Raw genomic sequence first — 15,481 nt, 5'->3', positions numbered from 1 at the left:
TTTAGATTCTGTTGGTTGATGCTGAAAAGTTCAGATGTGCTGTGTAGCATTTGGCTTCCTGGAGGTACTCGGTTTAGATAATCCTGTTGCAAATCTTTTTGTTTTGGTGTGAGTGCTGTGAACTCCACCATCTGCACCTCTGATGCTGCAGCCTCAGCACTGGAGAAGCAGAATGAGAGAGAAGGAGAACGAGAGGAACTGGGCACGGGCACAGGTAGTAACACACTTCAGGCTGATGGTTTGGAGGAGAAAAGCAAACAGTGATGGTACTGAGGAGCAGATCACACAGAAAATTTCTTACAGTCTCAGCAGCCTGTAGCCTGTCCTTCCCCACGTGTACACACATGGTGAATCACTACGTGTGGCATGTCCTCCTTCTCAAGTCAAACAGGCAGATTCCCTGTGTGGGTTTGTTCATGTATGTGTCTGCACCTGCACAGCTGGTTGAAGTCGAGCCTCTCGTGCTTCCAGTATAGAGGCTCGATTTTTTTCCCCACTGATTAACTGTATTTTGGTGCATCTCAGGCATCACGTTTAGAGGAACTGTCCTTGGATCAGGACCAGCTATTATAATTTGCCAGGGTGCCTTGAATAATGAGATTTCAAAGCTAGCAATCTCCACTCGGCAGTTTTCATCTTGCTCACATTTCTCTGCCTGCAGCCAGGCCATCCCGTCGGTGTCTGCACAGAAGAAGAGGTACAAATGAGCAGATAGCGTTTGTGTCACCTCTCCGTCACAGCCCTCTCAAGGCAGGCAAAGGACTGCGGTGCTGGGAAGAGCTGCTCTTTTGCAGGGGGTGGAGTGCCATCCTCTGGCAGAAAGGGAGCGAGTCCGAGGCTCTACAAATCCAGGGCCGGGCACACGGGTCTCACCCAGCAAAGTGTCACCTTACAGAGAAGCCTGTCGGGAGCGGGCTGACATCATCGCAGCCGAAATACTCCCCAGCTGTGTTTTCCACCGGGGACGCTTGCAGCATGGAGGGAGAGTCACGTAGAGATATGATTAGGAACGGAGGTTGAATTTAGGTTTCCTGCAGATTCCAGGACTTGGGTCTCTTCCCAGATCAGCTGTGTCCCTGCATAGCAGGGACAACTGCTGGTTTTCCTTCGCCTTGGGGAGGGGGAGAGAAAGAGAGAGAGAGAGTGGGTGCATTTCTACATGCTTGAGGTCTCTGGGACCTCACCCTTAGGCTGGCCTGGCGCTCTGGGAGTTTTCAGCCTTATTTGCAGGTGTGCAGCATTCATTACTCCTCAGAAAATTGCCTGTGTGAAGAGGCTTAGTCTTCTCTCTGAAAGAGCAAGTACTTGGTCGAGCTGCTCTGAGCACCGGCACTGTGGTGCTGCCACGCTGAAATGGAGCTCTTGACTCTGGAGTGCAGGGGGATAGAGCTGCGAGTGTAGTGCAGCTCCACAAAGTATTTCATTACAATTGACTCTCACTCGCATGCCTGCTTCTGCAAGGAGAGAGCTTTTCGAGTGGTATTACCAAGGGAGTGTAACTTGTAAAGAGTAAGTGCCATACAAAAATAGGGTTGTTATCATTAGCTTTGGCTCACTTACTTACTCCTCCCAGGGATCTCTGGGAAGTCATTATAATATTGATGAATCTGTATTTTCAAGCTCTGTGCAAACACTAGCTAATTTTCTCACCAGTTGAGGGACAGAGGTAGGAGGTTATTTTCAGCTGAACTTATACCACTGTAATGTAAGCAGGGAGGCACCAAGCAGCTACTCGTGTTGTGTCACTGCAAGCCCACAGCTGCCCCTCCCCAGCACAGCACTTAGGCAGAGAGGGGTCATCTTCCCTCCTTTTCCAGTCCTCCAGCCACCTGGAAAATCCATCTGTCTTCCAGGTATGGAAATCTAGAGGAGAATCAACACACCTGAAAACCTTAGGAACTGAAATAAATGAACTAACTGTCTTTACCCCAGAGGCATGCTAGGTTTCCATTTCACAGCATCTTGGCTCTGGATTAACAAGTCAAGTAAGTATCGACTGGGCCAGAACCCAAAGTCTAACTGCTACTCCTGTGCATTCAAGGTGCTTAGAAGACAAGACCTGTGGATCTACATCTCTTTGGAATACCATATATTATTTTTGTAATAAGAATTTCATCATGATTACCTGTCCATCCTTTTGCTGCCAGGAGAACACAGAAGCTAGTAATTCACCTCCCTTAATGTTAAGGTCAAAGCACACAGGCTATGCAAAATTAGTTCTCTGAAATGCTACACTTCAGTTCCTAATAATTTCTAAAGTATAGATTGAATGGAAAAGATGAGCATACAGTTCTTAATTTTCCTTAAAAAAAAACCCCAAAAACAAAACAACAAAACTAAACTGGAATCATAAGCACTAGAGATGGGAAAGTCCCACTAGAGCATGCAGTTAGTAGCCCTGACTAGTTTAGTTTAGTGCATATGATTTTAGACCATCATCTAGTTCAGTTTTCCATTACATCTTTCAATGCACACACAAATGGTTACTCTTTCTTTGAGCTCCCCTTTTCATTATCCTTGTCACCGTAACAGACACAGAAACAGATGTTGACTCGGTTCACTGCTGCAGATGGAGATCTCTGCCAGCCTTCCCCTCATGTGATCTCTGTGTCCCCTGGTCACAGGACAGTAAGTCCTTTTGTGTCCAAGTGATGGCTGGCTGTGGTCTGTGCTCACGTTACTGAGTTCTGGGAGTGCAGCAGATGACAGAGCTCATGTGATAAAGGCAGCAGCCTGTGGTCTGCTGGGCGAGAGGCGGCTTCTCTTGGGGAATTACGGCCTTGCGTGACTGCGGAGAGCAGCAGCCCCTGACGTTCCAGCCCTGCCTGCCTTTGCTATAGTAACTGTGGACTGAACTGGGGTAGATGCAGCCCTGGGGGGTGCCCAGTCAGATCATGTTGTGGAGAGTGGTTCCGTGGCACGAGGTGCTGCCTACAGCCCCAGAAACCTCTCACAGGAAATTCACTCTTGTGAAGGCATCGGACTGCGGGGGAGCATTAGAGGTCCTGAAGTTCCTGAACGGGGAGGTTGTGTGGGAGCATGGCACCACAGAGTCTTTTCTCTGTAAGAAGGAGAGCTTCTATTCTGTGAATCCACCCAGTTGTTTTTTGGGCCCGAGGAGCTTTTCAGCACCCAAAAGCGAGGCCTTCAGTGGAGAGCTCTGCTGCTTAATTGCACATTGTTTCCAGAACTGTTTCCTTCTCTTTGTTCCAACCTGCCACTCCTAGTTTCATCACATTTTAATAGCATTATGGAGAAAAACACTTAATTGGAAAATGCATGTTTACATTTATTAAAATATTGTTCACATGAACCACTTTCATTAGGCACCTTTTGCTTTCGTGCTTATTATTTTGTTTGCAGCAGTGAGGCCCAAGACTAAAGTTTCTAAATGGTGGGAAGGGTGTTTCCTGGGCATCAGATCTTCCAGCCCCTAGTGTCTGTATTCCAGCTCCAGCTGGGATTTCTTAAGCTGTCTTAAGCCTGTCTTGCCTACTGAGTTTGGCTGAGAAATAAAAATTATAAAGGGTTATAGAAAGTTTCAGTTTTCAGTGGCTGCACTGAAGAGTTTCAGCTACTTTCACTAGTCAGTGTTAACAAATAGAAATATAAATGTAGCTTGTAATAGAGCCTCAGTATGCTTAGAAAGAAACCAACATGTTTGTTTCTTACTTTATCCTCTTCCTAGTAGGTAGAAAAATTCCAAATTTCCTTCTCTCCTAAAATAATTGTGGCAAAATACTGGGGGGTTGGGGAGAAGCTTTTAAAATAAGGGGGTTTATGTTTTAATGCAGTAGTCAGAAAAAAAAATTGTGGGGGTATTCTTACTGAACTTTCACACTTCAAAGGTCTTAAACTTGTTTCTAGAGGATGGCCTCAAATCCCTCCTTAGCTGAATCCAGAACAGACAGCTAAAACAGGGCTTGGTAATCCATGAGGGAACCCATTTCAAATCAAAAGTGGTACATGCACGGTGTGACGAGATCGTGGGATTCTAGCGTTCCACCATCTTTGGTGTTATTCATGATCACCAGCACCAATTTGGTTTTGTTTTCAGTGATCAACCCTTCAGGCAAGTGTTTTGGATACTACATTAAAAAAAAAAAAAGCATAATGTGTGGTGGAAGTGTGTTGACATCAAGAGGAACTTGTGTGTTGGTGAGGATGATGCATACAAACAAGTATGATTCCCACAGATACAAATAGCTTCTGACAAGGATGGAAAAGTAGAAAAGGAAATTAAAAAATGCAGCAGGCAAGCAGGAAGAAAGAAACATGTGAGAAAAAGCAGTATAAAGGAGAAAGGTGTGTCCACCAGATGATCCATGCCTGGAGACAGCCTACAGTTCTTGTGCAGACAGCAGCTTCCAAGTCCATGAGAGGTGCTGGATATTCATTACTTCTCCTGATTAGACTCCAGTTAAACTGAGATGCATATGTATGGAATAGTATCCCAAGCTCTGGGCAAATATTTCTGCAAATCCTGGTGCTGGAGTGTTTCCATCCAGTGACATGAAGGGATGGGGCTTTCATGGTTGCCTCACCCCAGTTTCTCCGTAGTTCAGAGCTTAAACCAGGGTTTGGGTCAGATCCCTTTCCACTATTGCAATGTGTGTAGTTTGACTGTTGCAAATAGTTGTGGTTGGAAAAGATTTAGCAGGACAAAAACTGATGTAGTATCTTGCACTTCTAAACTGCTCCTTTTGAAATTCCTTGTACAGTGTTTTACTGTGTTGGGCAGGTGGAGTGGCAGGATAATGGATGCAGTGTTATCCGCTGGCCTCGTTGCAGAAGTGCATAGCATATATTTATAGACTCAATTAGGTTTTTTCCATCAGAATCAGCCCTCCATAAACAGCAGCTGGCTGCTAGTGCATGGCATGCACGTAGTCAAAGGCACCATCCACACTGGTGGGAATCATTGGTTTCCTGGTTCTGGAGCATCTATCTCTGAGCTGTCAGACATTCCTGAGCAAGTCTTCTTGCCCAAAAGGGCTGTGGAGCTGGTGGGGTGTGAGGGGCACTACCAGGGGCCCTGCTTGCAGGGAGAGCAGCTGTGGGGGTGGCACTGCTAGCAGGGAAGGGGCAGGGCTGCTGGGGCAGTGCTTCCATGGAGTCCAGCCTCTTCTGTGAGACAGACCGTGCAACTTCATCCCAAGGTTCACACTTAACACTATGAACAGATGTGTTGGAACACCGGAGTGCAGTGTGCATCTCAAACTGCTTCTGTGTCAAAATGCATTTTTAATGATGCAAAGCCTTGCTGGGTGTGACAGTGTTACTCATTCCCAAGGGTGAGAGGTGGTTTCACAAGCTGCTGTGATGTTCCTTTTAAGTAAGTCCGTGGTCCTGGACAGGGAAGACTCTCCAGGCAGCTGGTATAGTCTATGTCTGCTGAATGGCTCAGAAGTGAGGTGAGCACATGTATTCAGCTGCTCTCCTACCCTTTCGCCCTTACCAAATAAGGGTTACACCATCAGAGCAGGATTGTGCCCCCATGCCTGAGAAGAGCTGCAGAGGACATGGGGACCGTGGGAGCAGAGCAGTGGGTATCTGTCTTCAGCACAAGCCAGCCTCTTATAGTCACAGACCTCACTGGTGTGACAGGCAGCAGTTAAAAACACGTGCCAAGTTTTAAAGAAGTATTAGTCAGAATTTCCTGCTCTCTTTGTAGTGTGCTGGGGAGGAGGGGTGTCAGCCCCATGGGTTGAGAATCACATGAGTCCACATCAAGTGTTTGAGCCTGCAGTGAGTGCTGGACTGCTACCACGTGCAAAGATAAGTGCGTATTTTATCATGGTTTTATCAAGTGCTTTTTTATCATGTTGGGACCTCAAGGCCCAGCATTTGCAAGGTCAGGGAGCAGGGGGCACCTGCTGTTGGTCTGTTCTGGCCATGGCAGCTCCCCATAAGATGGTTAGGTAGGATTCCTTACCAGATGTGTCTTCAAAGTGGGGTGGAGTAGAAGAAAATGGGACATGGTACAGAAAAAGAGGCACAGTGTAGGAACTGGAGGAGGAGGAAGGACGACCACCTCCCTGAGGAAGTGCAGGAAATAAACTCTGCAGCAGAGTGGAAGACCAGGTGTGAGAAGAAACTGGACTGGTAACAGACTGCTAGGGAAAGGCAGGCTCTCGCTTGCTGCTCTTAATGGCTACAACGTTGTATGTGCTCATGGCCTTCCGCTGGCAGAGTACCTTCACCTTTTCACACTGCTCAGTGAGTGCTTGTTCGGACAGAGGTCGGGATGACATTCCCGTGATTATTTAGGAAATCATATGTCAGAACTGAGAGCTTCTCTTGAACCACCCTCTAGTTGGAAAGGGTCTTTAGATTTGAATTACAGGTTCTAGATACCACAGAGGGATGGTAGGAAACAATTGGCCGGACACTGAAGCTGTTTTAACTCTTACGCCTGTCTGAGCAGCTGGATAAAGGTAAAGCTTGATTCCTGCTGAAGTTTGTGCTATGAAATACTGAGCTCAGAGAAAGTATTAAGATCTGGGTGACAAGGGCTGGCATGAAGTCTGGTGACCAAAATTCTGATTTTGCAGAAACCGAACATCGCCTTTGCAATTCCAGCTTTATCCCTCTCCCCTGTGGCAAGCACTGCACATGTATGAGGGCTCATGGAGTGATCTCATGCTCTCCCCTCTCTCTCCCTCTGTCTTCCTGTGTTGTCCCGTCTCTTTCTGCAGGTCAGCGTGGAAGTCTTGGTAGAATACCCTTTTTTTGTATTTGGACAAGGCTGGTCATCATGCTGCCCTGAAAGAACCAACCAGCTCTTTGATTTGCCATGCTCCAAACTCTCAGTGGGGGACGTCTGCATATCGCTCACACTCAAGAACCTGAAGAACGGCTCTATTAAAAAGGGCCAGCCCATGGACTCAGCTAGTATCTTGCTGAAGCATTCAAAGAATGACAGTCTAGCTGGAAGTAGACACAGGTATGCGGAGCAGGAAAACGGGATTAATCAGGGAAGCGCACAGATGTTAGCTGAGAACGGTGAACTGAAGTTTCCGGACAAAATAGGATTGCCTGCAGCACCTTTGCTCACCAAAACAGAACCCAGCAAGCCCCCAGCAACAAGGAAGAGGAGGTGGTCAGCCCCTGAAACACGAAAACTAGAGAAATCAGAAGAGGAGCCACCTTTGACTCTTCCCAAGCCTTCTTTTATTCCTCAGGAGGTTAAGATTTGCATTGAAGGTCGATCCAACGTAGGAAAGTAAAAGTTGTTTGGGGAAAGGAAATTAGGCTATCCCTTGTCATTTTTATCCAGATTACTGTACTGTAGACTAAATAACCCAGTATTTACATGTTATCATCTTATTTTAGGTTTATGTTATAACCTTGTTGTTATAGTTGCAGCTGGTATTATGCAGGAGACTGGTGCATATGTTTTTCCACAAGTGTTTGTCAGTGACTAGGTTTATCGAGAGCTACAGAAGGGGCAGTATCTGCTTCACACACCCTTAGTGGAAATGAATGTGTTGTCATGGCTCCTGTTTTCTAACACCTCGTGTAGGACAGGGTCCAGCTGTGATTTTGTTTTCTTTTCGTCGCTGTTTTTTTTCTTGGGTTTTTTTTGGGTTTTGGTTTGTTTTTGTTTTTGTTTTTGTTTTTTTTTTTTGTGTCTGTTTTGTTGTTCTGGTTCCTGTTCTAGTTTTTTGGGGGGAGGTGAGGAGAAGGGAACTGTAGCAGAGGTGTGTGTCAGACATGGGGTGCGTGTGCGTGTGTGTGTGGGTGTGGGTGCGTGCCAGCCCCCAGGGCGGGATGGCCGCTCTCTGGCGGGTTGGTGATGAGGTTTCCTCACCCCAGGTGGATGCTGAGGACACAACCCTTGGGTGTGTTACTGAAAAGGATCAGACAGTCTCTGATGTTTTCAACAACAAGCCAACTCTTACTCAAGGCTCTGCTATACATATATATATATATATATATATATATTTGTGTGTGTGTATATGTATATATATATTTTTCCCCCATGGGGTCTGACTGCACTGATTTTTATTCCTAAAGCAAACTGCCACACCACATTTCCTTTCTGCTTGCTAGTGCAGTTCCATTGCCCGGAGTCGGCGACGGCGAGGCTGTGGGGGCCTCGCGCCGGTCGCCCTGCAGGGTTCCCTTGAGGGCGGGGCTGGGTGTGTGCGTGTGGCGTGGCTGTGCGTGGCTGTGCGAGGAGGCCTCTGGCTCTGCGGATGCGCCTGGCTCAGGCTCACTCCTGTTTCTGTGCAGTGTTAGACAAATCGACCGGGTTACGCCAATGACATTTGCTTCCACAAGGTAGACGCAGACTGCCCCTTTGAGATCACAGGCATCCATCGTTTGCAGTTAGGTTGCAAATCTTTGTCTTTAACTCTAGTACTGGTTTTAGTTCATGGTTATGGACGACTGGTGCCACTTTTTTCAAATTGCGGTGTGTGACACAGGAATCCGCTGTTGAAGATGAACCTAGAATGTCTTTAAGCACTTAAAATGCTGTTCACACTTTATTGCTGAGCATCCTGGTCTAACACTCAGTACGTACTGTATATCACTTTAATCTGCTCGGAAAGCAACAACAACAAACAAACAAATCTCTTCAACACTGTAACTACATGCAACTATGTAAAGTTTTCTCACAGGCAAGATGCTGAAAGTTTTAATGTGGTTTCAAAGGGATGAATGTGAATTATTGAACTAGTATGTGACAGTCATTGTCCACAAAGGACTACTTAATAGGAGGCACTTTTTAAACTTTAATGCTTGAGAAAGAGTTAAAGGCATATGCGAGCTGACATAATAAAAAAAAAATAAGAGAAAGGAAAAAGGAAAGAGGAAAAATCATTGTCCAGTGTTTTTGAAAAAGATGGACTTTAAAGAATCTTGCAATTTGCACATCTTGAGTTTATCATTTGTGTGGTATTCCTGCAGTTTTTACCTAATAATGTTGTGGGGTGGGGGGGTCTGAAAGAGCATAAACAAATGTAGCAATTACTCACTAACCTGCCTACGCTCTAGGCCATTTCATAGGGTTACGTTCCTTTCAGAGTTCATTTTCAGTCTTTCTACCTTATCGGCCACACAGAACCAGGTCCTACCGGGACACCTCTGAGAATTTTTCTTCAGACTTGCTGAGAGAGTTTTCCAGAAAAAAAACCATTTCTATAAGTAAGCAAGGTGTTTGTTTGTTTTGAAAACAAACCTATTGTTATTTTATTTTTATTATTATTATTATTATTATTTGTTATTTTAATTGCATCGTTTTCCATTGGAAAGGCGACATTTCAGGAGTTTGGTACAAACCAAGTAGGAGCGGGGGGATTCACGCGTTCAGTCTTTTCTTTCCCCAGGTAGGGCCGGATCCTCTGAGGTGCTGTGCACCAAACCTCCTGCATGAGCCTCGGGGAGGTGCGAGTATGAAGTGTGTCGGGGCTGAGTGCTAAAGCCTGTCACTGCTTCTTGGAAGATCCCAGTGGGATTTCAGTGGGATCGCACTCGGGCCCTCTGTGAGCAAGCGTTCGTGTCGTCATTTTTGGTTGGCGAGTTCACATCCTTCAGGTAGTTTTGAAGAAGCTGTACTCATAGGGAGAACAGGAAATCAAAGTCTGTCATTAGAAACACAGTAACCTAAAGTGAACAAATTTATTTAAAGTCTTGTTTTCCCTCTCCCCTGAAATACAGTGCTTTTCTTTGAGAGAAGAAATGTTAACCCCAAACCCCATCTTTGACTCTTGTTACTTGTTACTTGAAATTTAGCTCACACCAGACCTAATTGTTTTTATACCATATTCTGGGGTGCACCAAAAAGTTGAAATATGTTTAAAATAGCTTGAAACTTTTTTTGAATTTCCTTGAATTTTATTAACCTCTCAGCGGGCTACCAAATAGCTGAGTGGGTTTCTTCTCACAATCACACAGCTTAGTTAGTGCTTATTTGTTAATATTTCTGCTCAGAGAAGTTGCTTAATCTTCCATATACTCTGCTCAGGGCACTTGCAATTTATTGTTTTGTTTTGTTTCCTGTTTTTTTTTTAAGCTTTGATGGTAAAGGAATAGAAAGATTACAGATTTTAGTTCACAGTCTTACCACTATTTCTGTACTTCACGTGTACTTAGAAAAAAAGAAATCTCAAGTAAAACCATTTGCATACACATTTGTGGTCAATAAGGAAGCAGGGGCTATTAAACTGACTGGATCTATTCAACTAACACTAAAAAAAATAATAATAATAAAAAAATACATTTGGAGCAATAGGAATGTATTAGTTCTGTGCTTGTATTTCAGACTGAGGAATTCTGAAATAACTGGTTCTTTCCAAACAATTGTCCCCTTCCATGCTTTAGCTTTTGTAGGATGTGCAATACTTTACGTGCCAACTTAGACTCACCTGTGCGGTGTTAGCTAGATCTCATACCCACTTCTGATTTCCCCTGGTTTTGTCTCTTTTGAATTCTTTCTTTCTACCTTTCTCCCTGCCCCTGCCCCCCCAACATTAATAAGTCCCTCCCCGTCCTCCCCCCTCCAAAAATCCACACCATATTAAGGGTAGAAGATCCCTTGCCCCGGGAAACACGAACCCATTTTCTATTTGTTGTTTAAAGAGATCCAGGAAGAAAAAAAAAAAAAAAAAGGCAAAAAAGAGATGTATTCATGTCTACATGGCATCCATCCAGGCAGAGGGTGGCACTCAACCATATGGCCGAGTGCCACCTTCCACCTGGACACGCGCACACAGGAGCTGGCTCCCATCGGGGCCGAGCCCTTTGCAAGGTGAGGCTTTGCCTTTCCCTCTGGCACTGAGCATCCCTTGTGCTGCAGCCCCAGGCCCGGGAGTGCCATCAGTCCCCAGGGCAGGTGCAAAACACCACTCGTAAGCAGGGGATGCTGAGGTGAAGCTGAAGGAGGAGGCTCTGCCTCTGCTCTGCGTGGCGGCCGCTTTGCAATAGTAACTAAGCAGTTTTTTTTTTTTGTCTGTTTGTTTCTCTCCTTTTGTAGCAGGCCTCTTTAGTTTACAATGAAATGCATACAATCACCAAGAAATTAGTCAGGGCAAAGAAAAATAAAACAAGAACCTCTTTATAGGGATTTCTAAAAAACAAAAAAATCTATTTGTCTGTCTATCTATCTATCTATCTATCTGTCTGTCTAACTATCAATATATCTATCTATCTCTATATATACAGTGACTGTTCCTTATAGCGTCTAACTTAGGCATTGTTTCAGTTTGTCTGGGCCACATCATGGGGAATTTGAGTTTGATGTCACTTACCTCGAGTCCTCTGGTCGAGACCCGAATCGGAGTCGCTGTTGACCTATTTTACCATTTTGTACCTTGCCCTTAGACTTGCTTTCCCTCAAAGATGCAGACCTCGGGAGGAGGGGAGGGACACACGTTCCTTTTTTCATTCCTTTAATTCCTTTGTCCCACTGTCGTGTCGTTCCCGTCATTTTCTCAGCATGGGGAAGTGACATCACTACTCTTGTTTCCCTTAAATCAAGGAACATTTAGAAACCTTTCACACCTTTTACTCAGGGATGGGGCTGGTGTATGTGTGGTACACTGATGTGACCAGAAGCAGCACTTTTACTGCTCCGGAGTAGGGATGTACAATGTTACAGACAAGTTTGGATTTCCTGCATCTCATGGTTTAAACTTTGTAGATCTCATTTAGATTGCAATACAAAAGCAGCAGGCTCAGCATGAACTGTAGCTGTTGGTTATCATGAAAATACACTCTCTGCAGAGATTTATATTACTTTAAAGTGTGTTGCCAGTAGTAAAAAGGAAATTGTGAAATTCTGTTAATTCTTGCAACTGCTTAAAAAAAAAAAAAAAGCCTGTGTCAGGGAGAGTGAATTCTCAATCTTTTTAAACACTAATAGTGTTGTTTCAGAGTGGCTTTTGGTGCAATGCTCTGCATGTCATGGGACCCAGTTCTGCAAACGCTTATACATGTGCCCATGGGAGGTCTGGGCTGGCCAGCAAAGGCTGCTCAGGGGCTTGCTGTAAAGCACATGTATAAATCTTGGTGAAATTGAAGCGTGGTTCAATCAGGGCCGGATCCTGACCTTAACGAGGCAGCTGGAAAAATGTCAGGGTTGACCAGGGCAGAAGCCTTGGGCAGGTGAAGGGGATTCAGCCCATTGAAACACTTCTGGTGTCCCAGAAACTTGACAAATGGCAGAATGAGATATGCACTCATACAGTTTCCATTTCTTCCCTCCCCATCATCACAGGTAGCAGCAGAGTCCACTGCAGGCTCTGGCCAGTGTTGATGTGAAAAGCAAGGGGAACATACCACCAGAGTGGAGGCAGTTATTTCCTTTTCTCTGGTTTTTCCAACCCTCCCACTCTCCCAAATGCTGTAATACATAGCAGAATGAGAATTTGTTGATGCAGATATGCATATGTGCACACACACCCCCAGGCAGAAGTGTCTGTTTGCACACAAAGAAGTTACGTGTGCATTTTTTTTACGTGTATGCCTACATGTCCACTTGATTCCCTGTCCTGAGGACAGCCTTGCTTTGTGCCCATAGGGAAATTCCAAACACGTTGCACACCTCTACTCCAGAGTTCAATTTCTTTTACATAGACGACCTCGCTTCAGATGTGTTACCTTTACTGATAGGATCTTTTCTTGTAGCACTATACCTTGTGGGAATATTTTTTGATGTAAACCTAATTTGAGAAGCTTATTAAAAATAGAAACTTTTTTTGAAGCACTCACATTGAGGAGTACAGGTAATGTTTTAAAAAATTGCACAAAAGAAAAATGAATGTTGGAATGATTCATTCAGTGTTTGAAAAAGAGATGGCTCTGTTTGAACAGTGAGTTTCATACCTTGTTTGTAAAAAAAAAAAAGTTTTTAAATACAAAAGCAGAGAAAGGTTGAAAGTTACATGTTTTTTGTATATAGAAAATGTCATGTCTAGATGATCTGATTTGTATTGGCTCTGGCCAGGAAGAATTATTACTTAAAAGGCTCTTAAAGAACAACTGTGCTTAATTTTCTGTTCGTATTACATGGGTCCCATTTCTGGGGAATGGAGTCACACTGTTAATTCCTGTGCTGAAAATACACCTTGGAGCAGCAATTCCTGAGTGCAGCTACCAGGCACTTCGAAGGGTGGCTACTGTGCAAAACGAGTCTCACCCTCCGGCTGTATTTGGCTTTAAGTCTCTTCCGCCTGCGCTGAGGGAGCCCTGGCAGCCCAGAGGTCAGGGCTGGTTTCGAGGGAGGCCCTGGCCGTGCCCTGGGCAGGCGAGGCCCGGCTGGCCCGAGTGTGGGGACCCTGCTGGTGCTGGCAGCCCTCGGGTTGAGAGCTGCTGCTGGCTGAGCACAACTTGCGTAGTTTCCACCTGAGGTCTTTTGGTCCCATTTTTTTTCTCTCTCTGGGGATGCTGTTCTACATTTTTTCAGCACTTCCTGGTCCAGATGAAATCCAAAGAGTACAACCCTGAGCTAGAAGTGCTTGTAACAAGGTATCCTTGCCCAGCACTAGCAGCAGAATGGTACCCCAGGCGACCCAGCTTTCCAGCCCCTGTCACTGCCCCTTTCTCCTGCCACTGCTGCCAGAGCGCCAGGAGCAGCTGGTCACACGGTTCCAGTGACAGTCTTGACCAGTGGCAAGACTGATGTTTTTCAGAAGCCAAAAGGAGAGGATCCTGAAGCAGTTTCTGAAGAGAGGATCCTTTTCCTGTCCAAAGATGGAGCTGGGCAGCTGGGAGCTGATGGCAGGGTGGAGAGGGCAAAGTTTCCAGCTGCTCCCATCCCCGTTCCCAGAGGTGACCCAAGCTTTGGCTCCCACAGGCACAGGGGATGGGAATGCTCGCTCTGTGCAAGTGACCCCCGGGCGTTCAGAAACCAGCCCCAGTTGTGTTATGGTGAAGTGCATTCAGCCAACAGGTAGTATTTATACAATAACCGTCTCTGAGGTTTCCGTAGGTTTTTTCTTGTTGTTAGCTGAAAGGACGCAAGTCTTCCATTGAGGATTTTAAGGAGGCTTCATCCAAGGTTGTTTCTTTTTTGTTAGTTTCTATTTTGAGCAGTTAAAGCTCCTGTGCCCTTTCCCTCGACCACGCAGTAGGTGTGCATTGGAAGTGTTGTTTGCAGCGAGCGGAGTCACTTGTTGAAGCTGTCCTTGCTGTACTACGAGATTGGTGATGGGCAGAAACTTCAGGGCCCAGATCCTCAGCCAGGGTGGAGCCAGGGAGGGACCACTGGCTCCGCCGGCAGTGTGGGTCTGCCCCTTCACACCTGCTGGCGAGGGGATTCCACCCTGGCATTTGCTTTAAAAGTCCAGGACCCAGGTACTCTCCCGTTGAACAAGCTCTGCAGAATTCTTGTTCCAGTCCACCGGGTTTGGATCTGGGCAGCTGAGGGCAAAAACGGGCCAGGGATGGCTGCAGGTGGCTCGGACGGCCAGGCGCTTCGCGAAGTTACTAATCTGGTAAGGCATAGATGCAACTCTTCACGACAGTCAGCTAATGTTGAAACTCACTAATGTATGTATTTGCTCCTTTTTTTTTTTAATAATGTATTAACTTGTTGAACACTGTTCTTTTTGCAGTGTTACAAAAGTGGGGGTGGGGGGAATTTCCCAACCTTTTTCAGTTTGGGTGAGCTACTGAAATCCATTTTGTACTAGCTATGTCACCGCTCCCGGCAGCAGCTGGCAGCGGCGCTTGGCCGAGCCAGGGTCAGGTCCAGTCATTCAACATCTGTAGTTTTTAAATTTATTTTTTTTAATTGTCTAGTATTACTAATGAGGGTTGTCGCAAATCACACTTCCAGTGTAGTTCCTAGTGTAGGCCCAGTAAAAGGGATATCGCAGCTTTGTGTTGGGGAGAAATTGAGCTGACATGGCCAGTACAAAGGAGAAAATAGGGAGGGAATAACGTTTTGCACCTTATTGAAAAGAGGAGAAGATTTTAAGTGCATACAGACATAGTTAAGAGCTTTTATTGTGACAGGAGAACTTTTTTCCATATGCGTGCATACTCTCTGTAATTCCAGTGTAAAATATTGTACTTGCACTAGCTTTTTTAAAACAAATATTAAAAAAAATGGAAGAATTCATATTCTATTTTCTAATGGTGGTGTGTCTATTTGTAGGATACACTCGCGTCTGTTTATTGAATTTTATGGTCCCTTTCTTTGATGGTGCTTGCAGGTTTTCTAGGTAGAAATTATTTCATTATTATAATAAAACAATGTTTGATTCAAAATTTGAACAAAATTGTTTTAAAGAAATTGTCTGTATACCAGTACAAGTTTATTGTTTCAGTATACTCGTACTAATAAAATAACAGTGCCAATTGCAAATGTGTGTTTTTGTCTTTTATGACTGAAGGGGAGAGAGCTTTCCTAGGGACATCATTTGACCGATTTAATTCCCTGCCCAGGCCTCCCCCAGCCCCGCCCTGGCAATGCATTTGAGAGCATTGGCTTTTATTTGTGACGATGCCCAAAGGCGGCCTGTACCCTCCC

At 45.2% G+C, this 15,481-nt stretch overlaps 1 protein-coding gene across 39 annotated transcripts in view; it reads left to right on the top strand.

The window, feature by feature from the left end:
• ATXN1 (ataxin 1) overlaps positions 1 to 15,316 on the top strand; it is a 344,115-nt gene extending 328,799 nt beyond the window's left edge. For all 39 annotated transcript variants that reach the window (XM_064423954.1, XM_064423939.1, XM_064423786.1 and 36 more), the window contains one exon: positions 6,699 to 15,316. In XM_064423954.1, coding sequence (XP_064280024.1) covers positions 6,699 to 7,229 — 531 coding nt within the window. In that variant the 3' untranslated portion in view covers positions 7,230 to 15,316. The remainder of the gene's footprint in view (positions 1 to 6,698) is intronic.
• The last annotated feature ends 165 nt before the right edge of the window (positions 15,317 to 15,481 follow it).

The sequence above is a fragment of the Passer domesticus genome, chromosome 1 (assembly GCF_036417665.1).
Source record: "Passer domesticus isolate bPasDom1 chromosome 1, bPasDom1.hap1, whole genome shotgun sequence".
Classification (NCBI taxonomy): Eukaryota; Metazoa; Chordata; class Aves; order Passeriformes; family Passeridae; genus Passer; species Passer domesticus.
Note: the sequence above shows the minus strand (reverse complement) of the source record. Positions and strands in the feature narration are given on the sequence as shown.